The 27,330-nt window shown below is 37.5% G+C and overlaps 2 protein-coding genes across 5 annotated transcripts in view; one reads left to right on the forward strand and one right to left on the reverse strand.

Annotated features, from left to right (window-relative positions):
• The window catches only part of PRORP (protein only RNase P catalytic subunit), a 128,339-nt gene extending 125,875 nt beyond the window's left edge, over positions 1-2,464 (reverse strand). The window contains exons 1-2 of one of the 3 annotated variants that reach the window (XM_068546123.1): positions 2,416-2,452; positions 802-2,084 (exon numbers count right to left, since the gene is read on the reverse strand). In XM_068546123.1, coding sequence (XP_068402224.1) covers positions 802-1,790 — 989 coding nt within the window. In that variant the 5' untranslated portion in view covers positions 1,791-2,084; positions 2,416-2,452. Of the gene's footprint in view, positions 1-801 lie in introns of all 3 variants that reach the window. The other 2 variants (XM_068546134.1, XM_068546114.1) reach the window with 2 other exon arrangements.
• Positions 2,465-2,541: 77 nt separating this feature from the next.
• PPP2R3C (protein phosphatase 2 regulatory subunit B''gamma) lies at positions 2,542-27,325 on the forward strand. 2 transcript variants are annotated; one of them, XM_068546147.1, is made up of 13 exons: positions 2,542-3,125; positions 9,355-9,482; positions 12,266-12,370; positions 13,094-13,206; positions 13,611-13,708; positions 14,562-14,632; positions 17,531-17,663; positions 18,875-18,930; positions 19,008-19,083; positions 19,896-20,032; positions 22,492-22,629; positions 24,802-24,861; positions 26,670-27,325. In XM_068546147.1, the coding sequence occupies exons 1-13, from the start codon at positions 3,068-3,070 to the stop codon at positions 26,856-26,858; spliced, it is 1,362 nt and encodes a 453-aa protein (XP_068402248.1). In that variant the 5' UTR covers positions 2,542-3,067; the 3' UTR covers positions 26,859-27,325. The 2 variants fall into 2 exon arrangements, with proteins under 2 accessions (XP_068402248.1, XP_068402255.1); XM_068546154.1 differs by lacking the exon at positions 9,355-9,482 and having other exon boundaries at positions 2,545-3,125; positions 26,670-27,324.
• Positions 27,326-27,330: the final 5 nt, after the last annotated feature.

The following is a 27,330-nucleotide window of genomic DNA, read 5'->3' on the forward strand; positions in this document are numbered from 1 at the left end:
ATAAATGTGTTAAGAAAGATAATTAAGCATGATTGCTACTTCAAAGCTCTGTAAAGGTAATATATAGTAGAAAAGCAAGAGAAAAACAGAGACAAAAGGAATGAATCTGTAGGAAAGAGCCTGAAGCCAATCAGTGGTAAAGAAATAAGAGAACAAAGGACTGAAGAAATAAATCAGCACGCACACAGCCAGTAACATGAATAAAAGCAAAGGGAAAGCAAAGGAGAGCCTTGGAGAGAGCACTCAAATGATGGTATGATCAAAAACAGGAAGGATGAAGATTTTCTTCTTTAACACATATCAGGTTTGAGCAGGATTCCTCTCTCCCCTCTAACTACTCAAGTTGGTGAAATGCATAGATTAAACAGAATATATATGTGCACATCATACCAGTTACTAGTTTTCAGAAGAACTTCTGAAAATACTAATATGACCCAAAGACAGCTCCAGTTTTCTTGCTATGAACTCCAGCCACAAGTGCTATTTGAAAATATTCACATCATACTAGACACCTCAGAAAACAAAATAAATGATCCTTCTAAAAGGAAAAAATACATAAAAACAAGTGTTCAATTTCCTTTTTATGTGATGAGTAGAGATTAGCACAACTTATTTACGCTGCTACTTTTTTAAAGAGAAGAAAACTTTGTCTTAAAGGGGAAACAATCTTACTAAGAGACAGAAAAAAGTATAATCTGACTAGAGTAATTCTCAGCAACTAATAAAAAAAAAAAGGAGGAGGCTAGTTTTAGGTAACGGTATTAAAATAAAAATATACATATAAACAAAAATCAAAATTACCTTTCAAACCATGTTTTTATACTGTGTGCAAATGACTCCCCAGGATATAGCTGATTATTTCTTAGATACAAAAGAATGTCTTGCAGTTTGTTTGAATACTGATCATCTTTCATGTCTTCTCCAAAATCAAAGAAGGCTTTTAATGTTTCCAACATAGGAACAATATCATGACCTAACAACTCCTGATACAAATTCCAAGCTACATTTACATCTTGATGAAAGAGGGCTCCCTGGATACAGTCACTATAGTTCTTTTTTGAAGGAATCATGACTTTTTTGATGTCCTCTAACAGCAGCAAGGCCTCTCTCCATCTGTCTGTATGGATTAATCCCCGGATGAGAAGAGTGTACGCTCCAGATTCTAAACGCTTGTATCTGGCTTTCATGATTTCATAGACATCAATAATTTCTGATGTCTGCTTATGAAAAACGCAGAGATACAAATACTTGACCAGCAAATCATAGCCTATAATACCATTGTTTTTTGCAGCTACCCAGGCCAGCACAGATTTGGCCACATCGACAGAGCTATGGCATTTAACCATCTGTGAAATGATCCAATTTTCAAAGTTAGCCTTTTCTTTGAAATCTTCCTTAAGTTTATCCCACTCCTCTGAATTCAAAGGTTTTGTCGGGAGTTGAAAAATGTTCTTCACAGGTGGCAAGACGTGCTCTTTACTCGGAGGATTCATCTGCGATCTCTTCTTAGCCGCTCCAGCTGCAAACATGTGAGGAGAATCAGCAGAAACTTGCTTATTACTGCCCTCATCTTTTTTCCTGACATATCTGGCTTTGGCAATCAGCAGATTCATTGCTTTGGCATTTTGTGGAGACACGGTTTTAAGAGAAAACCACTTCTCTTGGTTCCTGATGCCATAACAGTCTTTGAGAAAGAGAGAGAGAGAAGAGTGACCTGGGCCTAGCCCAAGGTATGGGTTGCTCTTCCAAAGTTTAGGAAAGCTTCGAATACCAGTGAAATAGAAAGTCATTATGCAGTTAAATCAGCACCAGATTGTGAGAGAGATGTTCAAAAAGCCCCAACTTCTATAGCATAATTAAGGGATTTGGGGGTAGGGGGCGGAGATTCGAAGCGCAACTTTCTAAAAGATGATTTTCAGCTTCTCACAGACAAATCAAATGCTTCTGGGGCTAGCAGCAACGAAGCTTGGTTGAGTTCTCTCCATTAAACACGGATATGGGGACATCCAACCTTGGTCGCAAGTTCCAGGACGAGGGGACAGAGAAGGAACCCTCTGTTGCCTGTTATATTCCAGTCCGCGAACCTGAGGAAAATGCACAAAGAAGACCGGCCAGTTGACTCACGTGGATCACAACTGTCCTTGAAAAGGGGCCGGATCCCACGGGAGCCAGGCTGCAGAAGGGGCGAAAAGTCGGAAGCCCCCTACCCTAGACCCACCGGCAGCCAGGGCAGAGGCGAAAGCCCGAGTCTAGGGGCCCTGGCCGCCAAACTCGTCAAATAAGGAAATGGGGGTGAGGAAGGGGCAAAGAGCTGAGCCGAGCCAAAGATATAAGTAAGGAAGGGAGGTCCACGAGGGGACCACCTACTGTGTACGGATCTATCACAAACGAAGTTCACTTGATTCAACCACTCACCGCAGCACTCACGTACCACGCACACGCAACCATAAACGCGGCGGAAACTACCCCGCCCACAATGCACCGCGACGGCGCAGCCGCGGAGGCCTGGCTGAGCTGGAAGCAGGCCTTCCGACCGGCCTGGCGGCGAGAAAAAGGCGACTCTGAATCTTTTACTGGCAGGAGGGGGCACAAGCGGCTGCTGAAGGAGCCTACTACATTCAGGGAGACTTTAGGGCTTCCAGATATCCGCCATGAACAATGAAAAGAAATTGTGAAATTAGAAAGCTCGTCCCTCGAACCGGAAGAGCCAAAGGACTTCCGGGGTCACGTGGTGCACAAGTGCCACAGGGCCGAGATGAAATAAAAGCGCGGGCTCCCTTCTGCGCCTTTAAAATACGACGTGGTGAAGCTGGAAAGCTGCCTTAAGGAGGCTCCCTCTCCGTTTCTTTCACGTCTGCTCTCCCTGCTGTTAGCGTGATCGCCGTATTCTCCGCGGTGGTTACGGTGATCGATTTGGCCGGGTTAGCCGACTTCCGCCCGCGTCCAAGATGGCGATTAAGCGGCCTTCATAACCTTTACGGGGCTGGGCAGTGTTGACGCGGGAGCTGGCGGGGGGTGGAGCGGTTAGTAAACAGCAAATGCGGGAACTGCTGGGCCGGAGTCAGCCATGGACTGGAAAGAAATTCTTCGCCGGCGGATAGCGACGCCCAACAACGGTCCAAACAGTGAGTTTGGGAGGGGCCGCCCGCAGAGAGAGCCAGGCCCTAAACCGCGGGAGGTGGGGGGAGGATGGATGGGGAGGAGGAGCAGCACATGGGAGCCGTGCCTTTCGCTTCGGTAAAACCTCTCCTGACAAAAGAGGCTGACTGGGATGTGGTTTAGGGATCCAGAGAGTTTTGACCCACACTTCCCTGGGAAGGGATTTGCGGGAATGAAAAGCTACCTTAGCGACGCACTTGCATGGTCCTGACCTAGACTTGTGAGGGATAATTGAGAGTCCTGGCGCCATCAACCCTTTGATCCTACCAGAACCTACCATTACCCCTACCGCCTTTTTATTGTCACACTTTTCACTTCCCTCCTTATCCATTTTAGACTTAATAATCCATTTTTCCTTATCTCTTTCCCTCTACTTCACGTTTGTTAATCAACCTGGTTAAAACTATCTTTACTATTTCACAACTGCATCCAGGACAGCTGAAAGTGGTTAGAGAAAAACGGAACCTTGGTGAATTTCCTCACTTTTAATTCATGTCCACTAACCTAAAGTAGGTGTTTCATTCATTTACACTTCTTCCGCGTTTCCCTAGACGTTCACTCTCCTACACTCTAAAGCAGTTCCTTCTCATCTCCCAAACCTCCAATCCTCCAGTATGTCCTATCTACTCCTTACCTTTAGCTGATGAACTAGTATATATATTTGAGAAAGTAGAAGCAATCAAAGAAGAATCTCACCTGTTCCCATTTACCATTTCTGTCAGCGCCCCCCACTCCCCACCCCCTACAGGCCACCGTGCACTCTGCCTTCACTGTTAAAATGGTGAACTGGCCAACAGTCCCTGTACTCCAACGCTAGATCGCGTTTCTTTCTTTTATTCACTGACTTCACTCTGGCCTTATCCTCTCCTTTATGCACCATCAGATTTTCTTTCTCTACTGGTTCATTTTCATCAGCTCTGACAAACATGCTGTAATATCCCCCATCATTTAAAAAAAAATCATTTGATCTCACATCCCCCTCCAGCTTTTGCTACATTTCTCTGCACCCCTTATAGGAAAACTTCTAAGAAAATTGACCTGTACTTGTGCTTTCTCCTCCCCTTCACTCCTAAACCCACTCCATCGCATGTCTGTTATCTGGATAACCTAGGCTATAGCAGTAAACAGAAATCCTTGTCCTTGTAGAACTTACAATTTGGTGTTGGCAGAGATGATAAAATAGTAAGTAAATCATATAGGTTGTACTTCTGTTGAAGGCTATTTCTTTCATCAGTGTGCTAGATCCCATTTTTGCCTCCTCAAGGGTGTACTCCTACAGTCATCCTCTCTCTCCTGCATCATGAGATTTTCTTTCTCATTCACTCTCATCAGCATACATGGTGGTATTTCTCCCACCTTAGAGAAACTTTCTTAACTTCCACCTGTAGCTATGCCTCGTTATAGCAACACTTGTTAAAAGAATTGTTGGTTGAATCTGTCCTTGTCTCTGATTCCTGCTTGTCATGATCGTCAGTGATCTCCACATTGTTCCAGTGCTCAGTTGTCCTTATTTTACTTGACCAGCCAGCAGCCCCTGCCAGGAATATAGTAGTTCACTCACTCCTCCTACACATACTTTCTTCTCTTGGTTTCTGGGAGACACACTCTCTTAGTTTTCCTACTACCTCACCAGTCATCCCTTCTCAGTCTTTGCTTTTTCTTCCTCTTCTTCCCAAGAACTTAACATTTGAGGGCCCAAGGCTGAGGCCTTGGCCAGCGTCTATTCTCTGTCTACGCTCACCTTCTTACGATTTTAAATGATGTCTATTTTCTAATGTCTCCTAAATGTATACCTCTAGCCTGGACCTCATCCCAAATTCCAGGTTCATATATCTATCAATAATTGTCTACCTGACATGGCCACTTGGATCTAATAGATATGTTAATCTTGTCTGAAATTGAACTCCCGCTCTCCTTCCTAACTTGCTCACTCATAGTTTTCCCCATCTTAGTTGCCAGCAATCGCGTCTACTCAGGTCAAAACCTTTGGAGACATCTTTGACTGCTCTCTTTCTCCAATACCCACATCCAGTGTGTCAGCAAATCCTGGGACTAAAGAGAAAATATATCCAGAATAAATTTACTCCTAACCACCTCCATTGCAGCCACCCTGGCCCACACCACCGCCATCTGTCACCTGGATTACTGCATTAGCCTCTTAATTCGTTCTGGTGGCTCTCTCCCTCATCAGAATGAAAGCCAAGGTCTTTCCAAAGGCCTAGTGGCCTGCCCCCCCCCCCCCATTATCCGGTGTCCCTCATCTCCTGCTATTCCCTCTGGCTCATTCTGCTGTAACTGCACTGGATGCCTCCCTCTTCCCTGCACACACCAGGGACACTCCCATTTTCGTGCCTTGGCACTGGCTGTTTCTTCTTCCTGGAATGCAGCTCCCCCTGGGTATCTGGATAGGCAGCTTCCTCACCTTCAATTTTTCTTTTTTTTTTGGTCAATTTTATCTCAGTGAGAGAGTCAGTATCCCTGACACTGTTGAAAGCTGCATGTGTGTATGCACTCATCCACTCACACATATACTTGTGTATCCCTAGAATAGTTGAATGATGTAATGAAAGTGACTCTTGGGATTTGGGCTCAGGTGATTGGATGATAGTGGTACCACTTACTGAGATGGAAATGTGGAATTAGAAGAAGAGTAGTAAGGTGAGGGATAGAGAAAGTTATTCTAGGTATGTTGGAGCATGAGAATGAAAATATTTTGTTTTGAATGCGTGAGTTTAGTGTTCAAGAGCAGTGTCTGGGTTAGTGACATAGGTTTGGGGCTTAGAGGTTAAACTATGAAAGTTGAAATGATAGAGGAAGAGGATTAAGAAAAAAGAAGAGGGGACTTCCCTGGTGGCGCAGCGGTTAAGAATCTGCCTGCCAATGCGGGGGACACGGGTTCGATCCCTGGTCCGGGAAGATCCCACATGCCGCGGAGCAACTAAGCCCGTGCTCCACAACTACTGAGCCTGTGCTCTAGAGCCCGCGAGCCACAACTACTGAGCCCACGTGCCACAACTATTGAAGCCCGCACGCCTAGAGCCCATACTCCGCAACAAGAGAAGCCACCACAATGAGAAGCCCGCGCACCACAACGAAGAGTAGCCCCCGCTCGCCGCAACTAGAGAAAGCCCGTGCAGCAACGAAGACCCAACACGGCCAAAAATAAATAAATTTATTTTTTTAAAAATAATAATAATAAATAAAATTAAAAAGTGGATATATGTATATATATAACTGATTCACATTGCTATACAGCAGAAACTAACACAACATTGTAAATCAACTGTACTCCAATAAAAATTGGAATAAATAAAGACAGACAAGTAGATCAGTTAAATAAAAAAAGAAAAAGAAAAAAGAAGAAATAGCCAGAAAATAGGAGAATCAACAGAGTGTGGTCTCATAAGAGCCACAAAAAGTTTAGACTCATTGACAGTATCAAATTTAACAGAGAAATCAAGGACAGGTGTGTCCATTAAACTAAACAATTAGGTCACATGTTGCCCTGGCAGTCTCCGTAGAGTGGCAGGATTGCATAAAGAGATAGTGAGAGGTGAGAAAGTAGAGATCGCCAACACAGGCCTTTCATTTGAGAAAGTGGATGAGGAAGAAGGAATTATGTGTGGCAACAGGTAGAAAGGAAGGAGTTTTGGGGAGGAGATGGGAGAATGAGGGGTTAGCCTTGGGTGAGAGAAGAGCTACGTCTTCCCCTGAAACTGGCAGGAAGAAAGTAAGATGCAGATTTGATACCTTCCTGTCCTCCCACTCAGATGTTTGTGGGTATCCATGCCCAGTAGACTCAGTTGTTGGTGAACTGGGTGGGATTCTCATCTGTTGAGGGTGAACACAGGGGGCTTGAGGAATGTAGTGAAAGTCTGGAGCAGTCAGTCACCAAGAGGACATCAAGCGCAAATAAAATATGTATTGGTGGTTTGGGGAGGCTGAATTATTAGTAACTGTGAAATAAATTTGTGGGACCAAATATTTGCAAAATTTGGCAGTTTTCTCCAGCACCGTTGAGCATTAGTAAACAGATTGTAAAATTGGTCCAAGGTTAAAAATCAACAAGGCAGATATGGCAGAAATGCAGGCAGGAGTTTCGGGAACAACTACACGCATGTTGAGAAGGAAGTGAGACCAGGAAGAGGAAAAACTTTTGAGAAAACAGATCACAGAATTGAAGATCTCAATGAGGCTGAGGTGCAGTGAGGTTTTGGTAACCATAAGCTTGTTTTCTGTGTCTGAGTTTATGTTTTGTAAATAAGTTCATTTGTATCTTTTTTTTTAATATTCCACATATAAGTGATATCATATGATATTTGTCTGTCTGACTTCACTTAGTTTGATAATCTCTAGGTCCATCCATATTGCTGCAAATGGCATTATTTCATTCTTATGACGGATTAATATTCCATTGTATATATATACCACATTTTCTTTATCAATTCATCTGTCGATGGACGTCTAGGTTGCTTCCATGTCTTGGCTATTGTTAATAGTGCTCCAATAGTGAACATTGAGGTGCATGTATCTTTTCAAATTATAGTTTTCTCCATATATATGCCCAGGAGTGGGATTATAGGATCATATGGTAACTCTATTTTTAGTCTTTAAAGAACCTCAATACTGTTCTCCATAGTGGCTGTATCAATTTAAATTCCCACCAACAGTGCAAGAGGGTTCCCTTTTCTCCACACCCTCTCCAGCATTTATTATTTGTAGGCTTTTTGATGATGGCTATTCTGACTGGAGTGAGGTGATACCTCATTGTAGTTTTGATTTGTATTTCTCTAATAATTAGCAATATTGAGCATCTTTTCATGTGCCTGTTGGCCATCTGTATGTCTTCTTTGGAGAAATGTCTATTTAGATCTTCTGCTCATTTTTTGATTGGAATGTTTGGTTTTGTTGGGTTTTTTGGGGGGGTTTTTTTGGTATTGAGTTGTATGAACTGTTTGTATATTTTGGAAGTTAATCCCTTGTTGGTCTCATTCTTTGCAAATATATTCTCCCATTGTGTAGGTTGTCTTTTCGTTTTGTTTATGGTTTCCTTTGCTGTACAAAAGCTTTTAAGTTTAATTAGGTCCCTTTTGTTTTTATTTCCATTACTCTAGGAGATGAATCCAAAAAGACATTGCTGCGATTTATGTCAGAGTGTTCTATGTTTTCTTCTAGTAGTTTTATAGTATGTGGTCTTACATTTAGGTCTTTAATCCATTTTGAGTTTATTTTTGAATATGGTGTTAGAGAATGTTCTAATTTCATTCTTTTACATGTAGCTGTCCAGGTTTCCCAGCACCACTCATGGAAGAGACTGTCTTTTCTCCATTGTATATTCTTGCTTCCTTTGTCATAGATTTATTGACCATAGGTGCATGGGTTTATTTCTGGGCTTTCTATCCTGTTCCATTGATCTGTATGTCTGTTTTTGTGCCAGTGCAGTGAGGTTTTGAATAACAACCAGAGGAGAGAAAATTTTTGAGAGTATATTAGAGTTTAAGATTTCAGAACAGGAGCAGGTAAGATCTGTGGTCCTGCTGAACGAACAGAGTACAGTAGAGGTGAAAGCCTTCAGAGTTGAGGGGGCACCTTCACCCACATAAATGTTTATTCTTCCTTAATGATTGCAGGTGAAGAAAGCTGTGCACCAGTCTCATGGTTCATGATGGAAGAATGGCTAAATGAGATGGCCATCTGCCAGCAGCAAGCGGGTTGGGTAATAGCACCCTGAGGTGTGAGCTTCAGATGGAAGGCGTCTGCTGTAGGTAGAGGAACAGTGACTATGACACTGAAACTCCATGAGGTCAAGGGCTGTGCCTATTTTCTCGCTGCTCTAACCCCAATGTCTAGTGCAGTGCTCTGTTTGGAGTAGGTGCTCAGTGAGAACTTTTGATTGAATGAATTAGAACATGTCAGGTCTATAAGAGAGGCAATGACTTGAGAAAGAGACAAGTATAGTGATAAAAATAAGTGGAGGGAGCATCTGAGAACTGGTTGAAGATGTAGAGAAGGCTGTTTCAGTTGAAGATAGTGATTCTTGGTATTTCAAGAAAGTTAATATAGATGCTTAGTGTCTAAGTACAATTGTGAAGGCCTTTTTTGTACTGTAATTACACCATAGTGTATAGATGTCTTGAAAAAAACATTGTTTGATTTTAAAAGTGCTTTCCCCTCCTTAACGTGTTTTGTTACCAGAAAAAAAAAGTGAACAAGAATTAAAAGATGAAGAAATGGATTTATTTACCAAGTATTACTCAGAATGGAAAGGAGGTAGAAAAAACACAAATGAATTCTATAAGACCATTCCCCGGTTTTATTATAGGGTAAGTGGTATCTAAGCAAATGTCTTGCAGAGTTTGTAAATGAAATGTAATTTTTCAAATGGGATTAAAAATCTTATATTTTATAAATAAAAAAATTGATTATATTTTAAATTTTGTATATTTATTGTTTCATTCTAGTTGACCTTATTATTTTTGACCTGATTAAATCCTGGTTTTTCATATAAGTAGGTATAAGAACACAAAGTTGTTATTTGCCACTTTTTTTGAACTGTAGGCTTTTTCCTTCTTCCTAATTTTTATTATGGATGTTAGTAGTAGGTATTCTTTTGGATTATGTTGCCAGGCTTTCTATAAGACTTAGATTTACTTGGCTAATCACAATTTTTAACTTTGTCTTTTACTCATAAGGTGTAAAATGTTTTGCTCAAGGCTAAACTGAAAAATAGATTGAGAGTGGAAAACTTTAAGAGTTATACTTAATTATGTGTTTCCTTGTGCCAAAATGGTAAAGAAGGCTTTGAGGAGGGTTATAGATAAAACAGTAAGACTTTAAGAAAGATATTTACAGCTGAAATTGAAGGCTACTGAAAAGAATAAGTCCTATTTGGTATTATGGGAAATGTAACTACTATAGAAAAGTTAACTTTGGAATTTTAGCTGAATATCTCTTAAACCTGTTACCTCCTAAACTCAATTAATTACAACATTATTTGCAAAGAAAGTAAATATTTTGTTTTGCTTGCATCAAGGAGTGAGGTAGATTATCCAGATAATTTTAACTTATTTCTTCAAGTACAAACTTTTTTGTACTTGTGTACCTGTGAACCATTTTATTGGAAACTTTTTTGTAGTACTATATGTCTCCCAGCCTTTTAAGAATTATATGACTAATCCACGTTTGTCATGGAAAAGAGAAAAAACAGGTAAAGTTGATATTTTCCCATAATAACATTGCCCAGAGATGTAAATAAACATTTTTACATGAATCCTTCTACATATTTCTATATATGTATGTGTGTGTGTGTGTGTGTTTAACAAAAATGGGGTCACATCATACATACTGCTGTTGCTTTTTTGCATTTCACACTTTCTTAATCAGAGGCAGTTAGACAACTGAGAATTTTTTATAGTCTGGGGGAGTGGGAAGGGGACTGCCATTTATTGAGTGTCTACATACTTCAGAGCATTTTCTATTCATTATTTCATGTAATCAGGATTGTGAAAGCGTATCTTACTAACCCAGGAACAGCCCTCAGATGCTGACATTACTCCATTCCCAGGACTCAACTTTCCTGAATTTCTAGTACCAACCGTCCCCTTGTGTTTTCTGAGGGAATCCCCTTTTCCCCCATTTCCGTCTCTTCTCTGACCTCTTCCAGATCCCAGATGGTTTCTGGTCTGCAGATGTGGATTTGTGGGATGTTCGTTCCCTTGTTTCTTCTTCCTCTACTTCCACTCCACTGCTTTAGAGAAACCACCTGTCATCTTTGGTCACCACTTCTCTCCTTGGCTGGTTAGCTGGTTGACTAGCCACTGGAGCACAATCCCAGTCTCAGCCCCAGCCTCACCTCCTAATGCATATTCCTTCTCCATCCCTTTTGATGGGAGGGATGGCATCTTAGTTCTTAGAAATAAAAAGTGAAAACCATAGCCCCCAATTTGGACTGTGGGTTACTTAGCTACATTTAATGGGGCAAAGTTACAGAAAAGTAAGAAGAAATCCTCAAAGCAAATTGTTTGAAGTTGTTAGAATGAGTCATTTTAAGGCCCTGCTTAAGGAAATCACCACAGGAGGACGAACCTCTGCTTTGGAGGCCAACTAGTAGACATTGGCTTAATTATCTCTAAGAAGTAAGATGACCCAGTCTCAGAAAGCATATTTGGCTAAAACTGTTGCTCTTCAGCCAATCCTGATTCAGTTCTATATTAGTCTAAGGTTACAATGGGAACAGTGCTCTACAAATATAAAATGAAACTTGAGCTACCTTGAGAAAATAGAAAAAGTGGTGGTCATAAAGTAAAATAAGAGCATGACATTCTGATACATTTAGTTTGGGGATGGTTACCCTACGTTGAACATCTGTCATAGTACTTTACTCCTAGCAGTCACTAGGAAATAGCATTAAAGTCTACTTAATTGGGAGAGGTACCTAACTACCCAGTAATGGAAATGAGATGGAGAAGAGAAAATACACTAAATCCCTGATGTCAGAAGACCTGGATCCAAATTTTGTTACTTTAGTTGCACAACTTTGGGCAAGTCATTAACATTAGATGTGAAATTGAGGGGACAGAGGAGTACAGGGAACCAAACCAAACAACTCATAAGAAATTAAAACAGACTTGGACTCTGAAGATTTAAATCTTTAGTCTGGGACTGGCTAACTGCATATGTGTTCTTGATAAAGTCATCCATCTCTTGATTTCCTCACCTCTAAATTGAGTATGATGAAATGCATCTCACAGGGCTAGTAGGATTAAATTAGAACATGTGTATTGATGCCTGATATATTGTGGGCACATACTAAATGTTGTGTTTAGTTTTTAAGTAAACCTGTACGGATCTAAATAAAGAAACTTGGGCTAGACGGTTAGCCTTTTCCAGGCAGAACTGGCCTCACTGATCACTGAATTCTCTGTGGATCTCTTTTTATTAAATGAACTTTTAAAATAAATGATGATCTGAAATTAAGCAAGATTGAGATACAAAAAGTAATTTTGAGACAGTAGCATATGTAGTTTTTTATGAGGCCAAGTACATTTTACATAACCCAATAGTCTAGAATTGAAGTGTAGAAATTAACTCTACAGTGTATTTTTAGCTGCCAGCTGAAGATGAAGTCTTACTACAGAAATTAAGAGAAGAATCCAGAGCCGTCTTTCTGCAAAGGAAAAGCAGGGAGCTGTTAGATAATGAAGAATTACAGGTAAGAATGGAATAAAAGTTTGCTTTGGAGGTTCGCCATTTCTTATTTGTACTACATGTGTCATGTGGGATCTCGGGGTGCCTAAATGGAGCCAGTAGTGCAGAGTGACTGAAAGCACAGGCTCTGTAGCGATGGTTCCCACCAGAATCAGCTGCAAAGCTTGTGTGTCCCAAGGATAGTGTTGTATTGTTTTTTAAAGTCCATAGGTGATTTTAATGTGCAGCCAAAGTTGAGAACCACTACTGTAGGGAGTAATATTAAGAAGACTATCATCTCCTATTATCCTTTTGATTACTCATAACATGATAAAAATATCTAGCGTTGGACTTCCCTGGTCCAGTAGTTAAGATTCCACTCTTCCAATGCTGGGGGCGTGGGTTCGATCCCTGGGCAGGGAAGTTCCACATGCCATGTGGCACGGCAAAAAAAAAAAAAATAGCTAGCATTTATTGAGTGTTTACTAAGTTCTGAAATTTTCATATACAGTTCCTCTTTAATCTGTGTAACTATATGATGTAGACACTGTTATCCTTACTTTACAGATGAGAATTGAAACAGAAACTTTAAGTCTACTGTCCAAGATCACAGAGCAGGGCTGGGATTTAAACCCTTGCATTTTGACCCTACAGTAGTCTATCACTTTAATGGAAATAACACATTTAACTACGTTTTTAAATTTTGTTCAGTTGATTATAACATCTTAATTTCTGCAATTCTCCTAAGAACTTATGGTTTTTGCTGGACAAGCACCAGACACCACCCATGATTGGAGAGGAAGCAATGATTAATTATGAAAATTTTTTAAAGGTTGGTGAAAAAGCTGGACCAAAGTGCAAGTAAGAATAATATAATTAACAAAGGAGTATGTTATGTTAAGCATTTTAAATGCCTCAAGTAAATGTTAATGAAAATTTAAGTCAATAATATGATAATTTGAGTCAGCTTTTCATTAAACTAATAAAGTTTAATAAAATTATTTACAGTCAAGAAAATTACATTGGTATAAAGTTATTAAAAGAAATAATATAGCTTATTTATAGCATTATAGGTCCTCATTCTTAATAGAATTAAAGATGTATGGCTTAATATTTTAAGTTTTGAACTATAGTTCTCACTTTGATTTTTTTCCCACCACTTTGATTTTTAATTGTTTGAATTTATGCTGTTGTCTGCTAAATCATACAGAAGTCATTTTTATATTATATTGACAGATGATTTAATCTTTATTTCCATTCCTTAGGCAGTTTTTCGCAGCGAAAGTCTTTGCTAAACTCCTTCATACAGATTCTTATGGAAGAATTTCCATCATGCAGTTCTTTAATTATGTCATGAGAAAAGGTGATTTCATTTTCATTGTACTTGAACTCCTTCTATCTGGGAATCAAGTAGGTTTCCAGTCAGTGCTTTTATAGTATGCCTTCCATGTCAAACAACTCTTAGTAAATTTGAATAACAGAATTCTTGTCTTTTGACCAAGATTTGTTTTCCTATTATTATGATTCTCTCTTGGAACTTACTAGAGCTTCTACCATACATTTGGGTTCTACCATACATTTGGGTTCATTATTATAAAAAACAAACAAAACAAAAGCCTCATGTATCTTGAAGATACTAGCTAACTACATATATCAAAAGCTGAACCAAGAGTTTTAATGGATGGTTATTTGAAATACTTTAATTCACTGGTAATTTTATTTCGCCAATATATTACAGGTTGAGTTGCCTGAGAGGTTAGTTTCAAACTCACAACTGTAGCATCATCTCAAGGAGTATTTATTAAGCAAGTTGGAATTGTTATGATTCCTATAAGTTCCATAATGACCTGTCAAGTCCTGTGTGTACCATCTTTAATATTTGGTTGTGGTAATTAACCTCAGTAGAATAAAAGCTGCTTCATTAAAGGCATAATATCAGAACTCCTGTTTTGGTGGCACACCAGTATTCTCAAGGGCATCAACTTTATCGTCACTTTAGGCATGGTAGAATTGTTGATATCTGCAGTTAATTCTATGGTATATTTATTTTGTTTCAAACAATTTTTGGATTAATGAGATAAGTAATACATGTGAGAAAAATATGTTTATAGAGTCATTAAATTAGCTTGTCTCTCTAATCTATCTCCTTTTATGCATATATATATACTAAAGGATAGATCTTAATAATTACGTTTCATTTTCTTGTTTATTGTCAGTTTGGCTTCATCAAACAAGAATAGGCCTCAGTTTATATGATGTTGCTGGACAAGGGTATCTTCGGGAATCTGTAAGTATTAACCTACTTTAATAAATGCTAGACACCAGAATGCTGTAGACACCAAAATGCTAAACAGTAGTTATCACTGGGTGTTGAGATTACAGATAATTCTTATTTTGTTTTTGTTTCTCTGCTTTGTTTGTTTTTACAAATAACATGTGTTACTAAAGAACTTTTTAAGTGTATATTGGTCACAAAAATTCCTTTCTAAATTCTTTTTCTCCAACCTTTAAAGAAAACAAAGCCTTTTAAAGGAGAAGAAAAGAATGTAATGTTTTAACTGGATTAAAAATCATTGAAGAAACAGTGAAAAACTTTTGGTTATTCATGAGTGTTATCAGTGTATGACTGTTTTAAAATGTAAGGGGCAGTAGTTTTTCCTTTTTTAGGGAATATAAGAAAAATAATGTGACTGTAGTCCCACCTGCAGGTTTGGGTTGTAAGGTCAGTTACCAAGAGGCTATTTATTTCCCATTAGGCACTAATGTAGTTATCAACAGGTTATCAACAGAGAATTATGTTATAGCCTCATGATCCAAATCACTATTCTTCTTGTAAGTGTGGGTATCTCAATTATATGGGGACTTCCCTGGTGGTCCAGTGGTTAAGACTCCGAGCTTCCAAGGCAGGGGGCCCAGGTTCGATCCCTGGTCGGGGAACTAAGATCCCACATGCTGCGCAGCGTGGCAAGCAAGCAAGCAAATAAATAAATAAGTAAATCAGTCAATCAATCTATCTGTCTTTTCAGCTCATGCTTTTTTTCCCAAATATATACAAAGGGGGAAGGGAGTTATGCATAAATATGAACCAGGTTAATTAATCACTTAAATAAATATTCAGATATAAAACTTAAAAGAGATGTAAATTCCCTGTTATAGTTTATGTTTCCTGTTATAATTTGTTGCACTCTGTTTTATCCAGATTTCTATAGATAGAATCTGTTAGCTCATACTGGATATTTACACTTAAAAACCTTTCTAGGGCCACACTATAATTCTTGTCCTTTAAGGTTCAGATCAGCTTGACAGTAAAAGGTTCTTGCTTCTATCCATCTATCTCTAGCAAGGAAGATGTATTAAACACTGGTTGATACTTACTCAGGTCAGATATTGGAGTACTTCTATAGCTCTGAGAATTCTTGTCAGCCATTAGTTGGTTTACAAAACAAACTTTTCTTGCCTCTTCCCATGAATGGAAACAAAAATTGAAAGAGGAATGGGAGGAGGAGAGAGAAAAGCAACAGAATATCTCTGTAGTTGTGTTTAAAAGGGAGTAATGTTCCCTTCTCTCAATGAAAGAAAACATTTCTCTCAAAGAAAAGAAATAACTCTCCTAACCTTGGCACTTTGCCTTTTGAAACCAGATTTTGTGTCTTCCTTATTTAAAAGACAGTAATTTCCAGAGCCAACATCTGTAATTTGAGTAGTATAGGCAAACTCTCATTCACTTACTAAATCTTATTAAATAAGCAATTACCAAACACTTATTTGTGCCAGGTACATTGCTAAGCCTTACTCTTATGGTGCTTTTTTCCTAGCAGAGTGGGGAGGCAGACACTAAATTATCAGCAACATGATTTCAAAAAGTGACAAGTTCTAAGGAGAAAATAGGGTACTAGGAAAGTGTATGACTGGGGTTGGGGAACTATTTTAGATAAGATGGAAGAGGTGCCTCTTTGAGATAGTGATTGAGTTTTAGCCATGAAGGATGAGAAAGAAGCCAGCCTTATGAAAACGTAATACAGAGAGAACAGCAAGTTCAGTGTCCCCAAGGCACAGTTTAACCTGACCTGTTCTAGGAGCAGAAGGAAGCCAGTGTGGCTGGAGCATATGAGCGAGGGTTAGAGTGACAGGAGGTGAAGTTGGAGAAGTAGGCAGGGCCACATATTGGGTTGTTAGACCATGATAAAGAGTTTGGATTTTATATTGAGACTAATGGGGAGCCATCAGAATTTTTAAGCTGAATCTGTCAGGATATGGTTTACATTTTATTTTATTTATTTATTTTTTGGCCATGTGGCTTGTGGGATCTCAGTTCCCCGACCAGGGATTGAACCCTGGCCACGGCAGTGAAATTCCGGGCTCCTAACCACTAGACCACCAGTGAACTCCCTGGTTTACATTTTAAAAAATCACTGGATGTGTGGAGAATGAATTCTAAGGAGCCTAGAGTCAAAGAAGGAATAATTAGGAAATTACTGTGGTTGTCCAGGTGAGAGATGATAGTGGCCCAGACCAGGGTGATGTCTGTAGAAGCCAGTAATAGATTAATTCAGTATATATTTTGGACACACACACCCCAACAATGACAAAAATTTGTTGCTAGATTAGATTTTGGGGGTAAGGGGTGGGGGCCTTGGTGAAGAAAAGGTAGGAACCAAGTTTAACTTTTTTACTTTGAATAAATGGTGGAATAGGGGAAAATGGGTGAGGACCAGGGTTGGGGATAATTAGAGTCCAATTTTGGACACACCATGTTTGAGATGCCATCTGTTCTACAACTTAAATTATAAAGTGTCTCAGATGAACTAGAAACATTATACTTTACAATGGATAAAGCAAAAGTAATGAAATTATTAAAATAAATATAAGAAACCATGAGAGGCTTTTAAATATATAATCTTGGAATAGGGAAAGCCTTTCTAAGTATGACAAAGCTCAGAAGTCTAAAAAGCAATGAGTTCAGCTAAATTTTTAAAAATCTGAGAGCAAAGACCATCATAAAGTTAAAAGAAAACAATAAGCCAAGAAAAATATCTGAAACTCAGTCACAAATGAATTTGTTTCATCATTCATATAGTTTTAATACTGAATAATTTTTAGGACTGAAATTATATTCCAGTATCTCATGAAGAAACAAGATCAGACATTTAACCCTTTAAAGTTTTATTTTGTTTTGTTCTTTCAGGATTTAGAAAACTACATATTGGAACTTATCCCTACTTTGCCACAATTAGATGGGCTGGAAAAATCTTTTTACTCCTTTTATGTTTGTACAGCAGTTAGGAAGTTCTTCTTCTTTTTAGACCCTCTAAGAACAGGTAAAAGAAAATCTTATCTAACTTAGATTTTATGAGATTATCATTACTTCTAAATCTCAATAACTCGAGAAAAGTCTTTAAAATGTTATTTATTTTCCTAACATGTTATTGCCATTAATATATAAATCTTTTGATATGTAGATCTTTTGATTTACTTGTGCCAACCATAATCAGCTGTGTGACAGTGGGAATATCACCTCACCTTTTACAATGTTTTCATCTCTAAAATAAAGTATATTCTTTCCAGTTCTAAGAAGCCAGGTATTCTGATATAATTTGCTATCCCTGATAGGTAATATACTGGAGCATTATTCTCTTTGATCAGAAATATGAATTGGGAGATAGGAGGACCATTTAGCCATGATGTGTTTTTCTCATTTTCAAGTTAACTATCCTATATGAGGATCAGATTTGTAAATTTTGCCTCATTAACAGTACATTTATCAACTATTCTAACCTGCTAGGCTTAAATACATGTGTCTGGGACAGAGGCCCAAATCAAAGCCCCTGATACTCCTTCTGTCCTTGAAAATGCAGCTGTGAGTCCATCACAGAACGGGGTAGCTGTCAGTTTTTTTAAACGCCTCCATTATAGGCACACACACATCTTTTTCCTTGGAAATTTATGCAATAATAATAGCCAACAGTTTTGACTGTTTATTATGTACTAAGTACTGTGCTAAGCATTTTACATAGATTCTTTCATTTTCTTCTCATAACTCCATTAGGAAGGTATTATTACCCACATTTTATGTGTGAAGCAACTAAGACTTAGAAGGATTGCATGTCTAGAAGTGGCATTTAAATCCCATCTCTCTACTCTTAACCGCGCTTCTATATTGCTTTCTATTCCAGAACCTGCAAAGGAAAACTGAAACAGTCTCTTTATTTGACTACTGACAGTATCATATCCATTACCACAAAAAAATTAACACAACTTTTTTTGGAATCTGGTATCAATGTAATTTTGGAATTTCTCGATTGGATGTATATAGTTGGGGGTATATAGGTAGACATACCTATATGAGATTTTATTAAATATTCCCTGCAGATTTCCCTTTTCACAGAAGTGCATAGTAAGGACTTTGGAGCATGAGAGCTAGGAAAGTTTAAAATATCAGTTGTGCGATTGCTTTTCTAAAATAATACCTTTATAAAATTGAGTTGCTGTTGTTTTTAAAATTAAGTAATTGTGTTTATGTTCTTTAAAGGGAAGATAAAAATTCAAGATATTTTAGCATGCAGCTTCCTAGATGATTTATTGGAGGTAAATATGTTTTTAAACTACTTAATTATATCACTTCACAGTTGCTATCTTCTAATTATGTCTCTATGCTCATATAGTTAAGGGATGAGGAACTGTCCAAGGAGAGTCAAGAAACAAATTGGTTTTCTGCTCCTTCTGCCCTACGGGTGTATGGTATGTTCCTATCATAATGCTATAATTTGAATTATCCGTTCCTCAGTTAATGTTTCATTAACTGGTGTTCAAAGGACAGTTTTATACATAGCCTAATTTACCTTAAGATCAAAGTATTCTAATTTTCTTAAGAGCTTATATTCTAGATTATTAAATTTTACTTGTTTAAATACCAGCGTTTTATAATTTTGTGACTCTTATTTAAGTTAGTACATTTCTAACACTTTAACATAAAGAATGTAGTTTGATTTTTTTATTGTTGACTCAGGAACATTATTATGAACATCACCTGTGATCTTGCATTGTGATAAAATGCTACTCTCAGGGTCCACAGAGGGGTGTGTTTTAGGGCCTAGTTTACTTTTTTTCTTGAATTTCATTAGTCTGTTACATTGTCCTTTTGGGTGGTCTTCTGACTCATTTTGGCAACCTTGACCTCTGCTTTCAAGGGCCAGCCTTTCAGTGCTTTATGTTGGTTGACCCCTACCTCCTTCTAATTTAGAATCCTAGGAAAGTTATAAAAGGTTGCAAAAAAAAAAAAAAGGTTGCAAACTGAAAACGAATAATGATGTAAGTGAAATAGCATAAAGGCATGACCTTTATGATGAGTTTTCTTTGACTGGTTCTGGCTTAACAGTTGTTCTGATAGAGATTGCAGGGATAGCAGATGTCTACCATGACTGTAACATAATTAGTTTAAAAATCAAAATATTAACCAATAAAAATAACTTTTTGTTAGTGTTTATTCTTTTGTCTTTTAGTTAGAATTTTATTTTGGTCCTAAGTGTCCTTTTATCATCTTTCTTCCCAAGGCCAGTATCTGAATCTTGATAAGGACCACAATGGCATGCTCAGTAAGGAAGAACTCTCCCGCTATGGAACAGCAACCATGACCAATGTCTTCTTAGACCGTGTTTTCCAGGAGTGTCTCACTTATGATGGAGAAATGGTAGTAGTTTCAATCTCTAAGTTTTAAAAATTTAGGCTCCCACAATTTCCAAAAGCCTTTTTTTTTAATTGAAATATAGTTGACTTACAATGTTATTTTAGTTTCATGTATACAACATAGTGATTCACTGTCTTTATAGATTACATACCAAAGTTATTGTAAAATATTGACTATATTGCCTGTGCAGAGATTTCATTCTTTTTTATGGCTGAGTAGTATGCCATTGTACATGTATACCATATCATCTTTATCCATTCATCTCTCGATGGACACTCAGGTTGCTTCCATATCTTGGCTAATGTAAATAATGCTGCTGTGAACATTGGGGTGCATGTATGTTTTCAAATTAGTGTTTCCATTTTCTTCAGATAAATATCCAGGAATGGAATTGCTGGATCATATAGTAGTTATATTTTTAATTTTTTGAGGAACCTCCATAATGTTTTCCATAGTGGCTGCACCAGTTTGCATTCCCACCAGCAGTGCATGAGGGTTCCCTTTTCTGCATATCCTTGCCGACACTTGTTAGTTACCTTTTTAATGGTAGCCATTCTGACAGGTATGAGGTAATATCTCATTGTGGTTTTGATTTGCATTTCCCTGATGATTAGTGATGTTGAGCATCTTTTCATCTGCCTGTTGGCCATCTGATGTCTTCTTCAGAAGAATGACTCTTCAGGTCCTCTGTCCATTTTCTTAATCACAGAAGCCTTTTTCTTGATATGATACAGCATTATTTTCATATCAGTGTATAACAGTATCTTAAGAAGAAGTGTGAACTGATCAAATTATTTGAGATTCAGAGCCTTTGCTCTTAAGGTAAATTTGCTTAAAAACATTACTTCCCTCATGGACTCAGGGCAAACAGAAAATTTTAATATTTTTGTTCATTTCATTGTCGGTGCACCTACTGTAGAGGAGTGTGGACTAGTAAAAAAAAAAAATCTGAAAAACAGGCAAATCCTATTGACTATTTTCATATAGATGGTTCATTCATTAAATTACCAGGTCAGATATAGTACCACATATGCCATGATTTAAATCTAAGAATCAGGTTGTGTTACTCTAAGTAGCTAAAGATTTACCTTAGTAGCTAAAGATTTACTAACATGCACCTGTCCTTTTATCACAACAATGCAAAATACTTGAGAAGAAAATTCTAAATAGCATTTTTAAATCACCATTCTTGCTATTAAAAATATGTGTTAAGGATCTGATAACTTTTCCAAACCAATGATGTTTAAGAAATGGTCATATTGTCAGAAGAGAATCAGGGTTTTAGGTTTTATCATTTAGCTTTAATAGCAGTTTTCTAAATAACACCATTGTTAGCCAACTGCAAAGGGAAAGGGGGAAAGGCGCAAAAACTCTGCTTCATGACTCCCACAGCTGCCTACGGTTAACAGTGAGGAGCTTGGAGTATGCTAATAACCTGGTGAATAAAGAAAATCAGAAGCTACAGTTAGGCATGGAGTTTAGACCATGATGAGGCTGCATCTCTAGCTCTTTATACTACAATTTATGCAGAAAAGAATTCTTAATCTTAGCCTAAGAAAATCCTTTCCAAGATTATAAACTTTTCCAAGTGAGAATCTCCCAAGTACTTTACTTTTTTTAAACATGCAAAAAAAGTAATCTGTGACTATCCCTTTTTCGTAGAGAAAGCTTTCTGTTCTTTTCATGTCTTTTCAGCCTTCATTTGTACTCTCTTGCCCCCTTTTTGGATGAGAACAGTGTCAGATCACTGTAGGATATCTGGCACTCTTTTTTTTTTTTTAATAAATTTATTTATTTTTGGCTGTGTTGGGTCCTCGTTGCTGCATGCAGGCTTTCTCTGGTTGCGGCGAGCGGGGGCTACTCTTCATTGCGGTGCGCGGGCTTCTCGTTGTGATAGCTTCTCTTGTCGCGGAGCATGGGCTCTAGGCGCGTGGGCTTCAGCAGTTGTGGCTTGCGGGCTTAGTTGCTCCACAGCATGTGGGATCTTCCCAGACCAGGGCTCGAACCCATGTCCCCTGCATTGGCAGGCAGATTCTCAACCACTGCGCCACCAGGGAAGCCACTCTGGCACTCTTAAGATGACTTTTTGGAAATCATCTGAATTAAAATTTTAAAACTATTTCAGAATGACCACACCAAAATGAAAATACAAATTTAGTGGCAACATGCAAAGGTTAGTCACTGTCCTGTCCATTTCAAAAGCCTAATGAATGAAAATTATGGTTTAACACAGCAAATCTCTCATAAGAAAATGAGCTGTGCCCCCTCAAACTGTCCTGTACAGATTAACTGCTATGTAGAATTCCTAGAAACCAACATTAAGTATACATTAAGTATGGATTTCTCGTTTCATATTTTAAAAAAATTTGCCATCTTTGATTACAAACATCTTCAAATCATCAGTCGCTTGAAAAGTTAATTACAAATAACGCCTCTAATGAATGTCATTTTCTTTTCTATAGGACTATAAGACCTACCTGGATTTTGTTCTTGCATTAGAAAACCGAAAAGAACCTGCAGCTCTGCAATATATTTTCAAATTGCTTGACATTGAGAACAAAGGATATCTGAATGTCTTTTCCCTTAATTATTTCTTTAGGGTAAGTCTCATTAGTGTAAATGTGTCTTTGTTATACAATTTGGTTTAAATTACCTACCCAATGACAATTTTATCTAACTTGGGATGTTTAAATTTAACAAAAGCATTTACCTAACAGATTTCAGAAGGAAATCAAGTCAGGTTTTAGTTTTGTTTTTTTCTATTTTTAAAAACATAAATGGGCTAAATCAGTACTGATTTGATTAGTCGTAGATAGTCAGTGGAGATACAGACATACCTGAGAAATTGTATGCTCTTGGTGATTAAAAACTAGTTTGTAAAATCCTACAGAAACCTTAATTATACAGTACAGAAAAGGTAACTCCTTTCCACAGGAGTTTTGCACATCTGGTACCTGTAGATTCTTTTAATTGCTATGCTGTAAAAAATATAAATTTAAAAATTGGCTAGAATTGTGGGCTGCATTTCAGTGTGAAACAGATTTGCTGAAATACTTATTCTGTGCCGTAGGTGGTCTCAGAGAATAGCATGATGAGCACTGAAGTGGAATTTGATTGTATTTTACCTGATAAGCATTCAGCTGCAGCAGGTGTAAACATAGGAATGTCTTCCCTTTTAAGATAAATCCGAACACACCATTGTAAAGCAGTTATACTCCAATAAAGATGTTAAAAAAAGAAAAAAAAAAGATAAATCATTCCTCAGTTTGAACGGTGACTTTTCTGCTTGATGGAAAGGTTTTGTACAGTAGTGTTCCATTCCATTGCCACATTTCTATAGCTAGTTTTCAGAAGACCATCTGATTTTTATACGGTTAAGATCGATAGTAAGAAGAAATTTTTTTTAAACAATAAAAATGACATTTTCACATCTTTGTCATAAGAAGTTTTCCCCCAGAGGCTTTTTCTTTTCCACTTAAAAAATTTTTGATACTTTTAAAATAACTTTATCTGATTTCTGAGTTTCAGAGTATATATTTCATAATTTCATGTTAAATTCCCTGAAAGGCTTTCTATTATGATTTTCTAGGTAGTAATGACTGCAGATTATTATAAGGATAAATTACAATCCCAGTATTAGGATGCATTTTTAAAAAATTGAATGCTACGTGGGCTTATATCAGTGGCTCATCTGAGAATATAATACCACCCATCATAGGGATGCCCCCCACTTTAGGCAGACCTGTTAAAAGAAAATTCAGTTTTAGGAAAACAAAGTAAATATATCTTTTGGAATAAATACACAATCCCTTTTCATAAAGATTTTTTATAGTATCCTCTACTCTTTGAAAATTAAATTTTATTTATTAAATACATTGAAAATATTTCATACCTTTATTTTATCAAAGTTTATTTAGGCTTGGTTGTATGGGCCAAGGTAAAAAGTTACTGGTGCTGAGCCCTGCGGTCCTGGACTGTTCTTAGAGCCTTTGTACATCAGTATCCCAGTGATAAAAGCTGGGCCCAGATGGTGCACTGTAGATCATTCCATCCAGGTCTCCTGCTCTAGTAGCTTCGAGTGTACTCAGATTCTCATCTGCTGCAAAGAGATGCCCTGTGCACATTCTGGTATCAGTGGCACTACAGAGTAGGCACTTGGAACATATTGATTATTTTCCAAGAATTTTAAGCTTCACATTTGCCAGTGAATGACTCCCACCTAAAACATTTGTTAGTTCAAGTGGATCACAGTAGTTTCTCAGTCAGTATTTTTTTGTTAAAGTTCATAAAAGAGAAGAGTTTGAGGGAGGTTTACCTCCATTTTTTCTGTCAAGTAGAAGAGAAGGTGTAGGGTGGGAGGGGAGGTGGTGGATTGGGTGCCTTAAAGAATGGTGAAGGTATGAACAGCGTTCCTGGAAAATGGGAGAAGCAGGTCATAACAGAATTGCTAGGCCTGTTAAAGGCCCATCTGGGGGTGGAGACCATTCCTATGCAATAGTAATCTGTACTCTTGTATACTTTCTTTATGAAGTTCTCCATAGCTAAGGTGTAGGTCTAGAAAGGTTGATGGTTACACTGATCCAGTGTTTAGGTTTTGCTCAACAGATGTGAAGCAAGGTCAAGGAATTTGAGAATATTGGCAAGAGTGGTTAAAACGATGAGGCCTATGGTCTGATAGGATAGGAAATGGAACTGGAAAGGGACCATGGGACAGGACAGGGAATGTTGCGTATTTTGTTTTTTATTTAAAGATTTATTTCTACTAAATACAGGCCATACAAGAACTAATGAAAATCCATGGACAGGATCCTGTTTCATTTCAAGACGTCAAGGTTACTTTTTTTCTTTAATTTACATAACACCACATAATCATTTGCATTAAATGAGGTTTTTACCTGAAAGCAACTTATGAAATACTGAACCAAATGAAGTATTTGCTGTTATTTGTTCTGAATTAATATTTAAGTCATTAGAAACTGAGAACATACTTGGACTAATGATTTGTGCAGTATAAGATTTTAGCATTGTCAGTCTCATGTTCTCATTGGAAGCATTCATTCATTTTGATTGAAAACTAAGAGAATCAGTACAGCCTGTATCCTTTGGTAGTCTATTCCACTGTAAACTGAATTTGGGGGAGCTATTTAGGTTCAGGCACGTTTTTAGTCTGCTACTTCAAAGGGCTTGCTTGCTTTGGTATTTAAGGAGATATCAATCTTACAGTATGAAAACTACCACTATTTGAAATACATGCTGCTACTTAGCATTTTAGTAATCAGACTTTTACCAGCTATGAAACACTTTGAGTATCCAGTATTGGTTCAGGTGAAGTAATGTAATAAAATAACCCATCCAGTTTTAACCAAGTATAATGAGATAAAGGGCTATTTTGGTTTAATATAAGTGAGACAAATTTGAAACTATGCAACTGGCAACTTAAGAACTAGTAATTTTAAACTGCCACCAACCTGGAAAGGGAAGTTTCACATACACACAAGATTAAAAGTTCATGCATTTTGTTCACCTGAATTGTTCTAACCTTTAAAAATGCAATTTGCCTCTTTAAATGCTATTAAATACTGAGTGATTTTACTACAGATTAGAAAACATGTACTAATTCCCCGTAAGTAATCTTATAGTACACTTCATAATATAGAAGAGGTTCTTCCATATATTCCAGTCATTTTTAGCACAATTTAGTGTCACTGTGGATGACTAGTTCTTTAATACCGAGCTCCCCCCACCCATTCCAGGTCCAGAGTAAAAGGTTGACATCATTATTGGAAATGAAGCTTTGTCACTGTCTTGGCTCTAAAGCATTTAAGTTTTTACTTTGAGCCAAGTTTGCACTTAAATCAAGGCCTTGCTTTACCACCAGTTAGAAGACAACAGAAAAATATAAGTAGTTAGTTAACATATATTCAAAGAACACTGCATTAGTTTTGCTGCTAATTAGCTATGCAGCTTAAACTCTGAGCTTCAGTTTCTCTATAAGACACATACAGGCATACCTTGTTTCATTGCATTTCTTATAAATTGAAGGTTTGTGGCAACCCTAGTCAAGCAAGTCTATCGGTGCCATCTTCCAACAGCATTTGCTCACTTGGTGTCTGTGTCACATTTTGGTAATTCTCACAATATTCTATTATTATTATTATTACATTTGTTATATGGTGATCTGTGATCTTTGGTGTTACTACTGCAAAAAGACTACAACTCGTTGAAGGCTCAGATGGTGGTTAGCATTTTTTTAGCAATAAAGTATTTTTTAATTAAGGTATGTATATTTTATTAGACAGTGCACACTTAACAGACTACAGTATAGTGTAAATATAACTTTTATATGCACTGGGAAACCAAAAATTTCACATGACTAGCTTTATTGCAATATTCACTTTATGGTGGTGGTCTGGAACTGAACTCACAATATCTCCAAGGGTATGCCTGTACCTAAGGAATCTTCCAAAAAAATTTTGTGCATATAGAGAAGAGGTGGATTCCCTGTTAAATGAAAAACAAAAAACTGGAACAAAAAATTTTACATAAGCTCAAGTGCCAGCCCTGAATTTTAGATCACTGTATGATAGAAATTAAGTGAATCAGATAGCAGATTTCATTGTATTTTTTTCCTCTCTTGCAGGATGAAATCTTTGACATGGTAAAACCAAAGGATCCTTTGAAAATCTCTCTTCAGGATTTAATCAACAGTAATCAAGGAGACACAGTCACCACCATTCTAATTGATCTGAATGGCTTCTGGACGTACGAGAATAGAGAAGCCCTTGTTGCAAATGATAATGAAAACTCTGCAGACCTTGATGATACATGATCTCTCAAAGACTAGACTGTATTCATTAAAATAAGCTTGAATGCTGCATGTAAAACCTTTGAAGCAGAATCCTTAGAAATGGTCTAAATAAAACACTTCATATGTCTATAGAACACAGCAAATGTTCTGGTTATTGGAATTTTGGTTGTAGTGGTCTGGAAGAAATGGGACCAAATTAGGAGTCAGTAAATTCTGGTTTCACTTAGCTCAAATATGGCAAGTGTGATCTGGTGAAGGTAGGAGTCCACTTTTAAATCTGTATAATCTTTCTTTAGAAATAAAGGAAGTTTTAATGGAATAGTTCTGACATTAGTCACTAAGAATTTGAATACTTGAAAGATAGTTTAAATTATATCATTTAACCTTGAATATTCTAAAGTATTATGTATATCAAAGATTATAGACTTCCCCATTCATCAGAGTAGGGCCATTTCATTTCTGGGAAGTATTTGGACATGATGTTTATTTTAAT

The sequence above is a fragment of the Eschrichtius robustus genome, chromosome 1 (genome assembly GCF_028021215.1).
Source record: "Eschrichtius robustus isolate mEscRob2 chromosome 1, mEscRob2.pri, whole genome shotgun sequence".
Classification (NCBI taxonomy): Eukaryota; Metazoa; Chordata; class Mammalia; order Artiodactyla; family Eschrichtiidae; genus Eschrichtius; species Eschrichtius robustus.

What these genes read in the sequence shown, in the direction of transcription:
- PPP2R3C (XM_068546147.1), top strand. Translation starts at nt 3,068, where the DNA reads ATGGACTGGAAAGAAATTCTTCGCCGGCGGATAGCGACGCCCAACAAC. An exon ending in TAGATAATGAAGAATTACAG is followed by an intron (nt 12,371 to 13,093) that starts GTAAGAATGGAA and finishes AATTCTCCTAAG; the next exon opens with AACTTATGGTTTTTGCTGGA. An exon ending in TTCTGCCCTACGGGTGTATG is followed by an intron (nt 19,084 to 19,895) that starts GTATGTTCCTAT and finishes TTTCTTCCCAAG; the next exon opens with GCCAGTATCTGAATCTTGAT.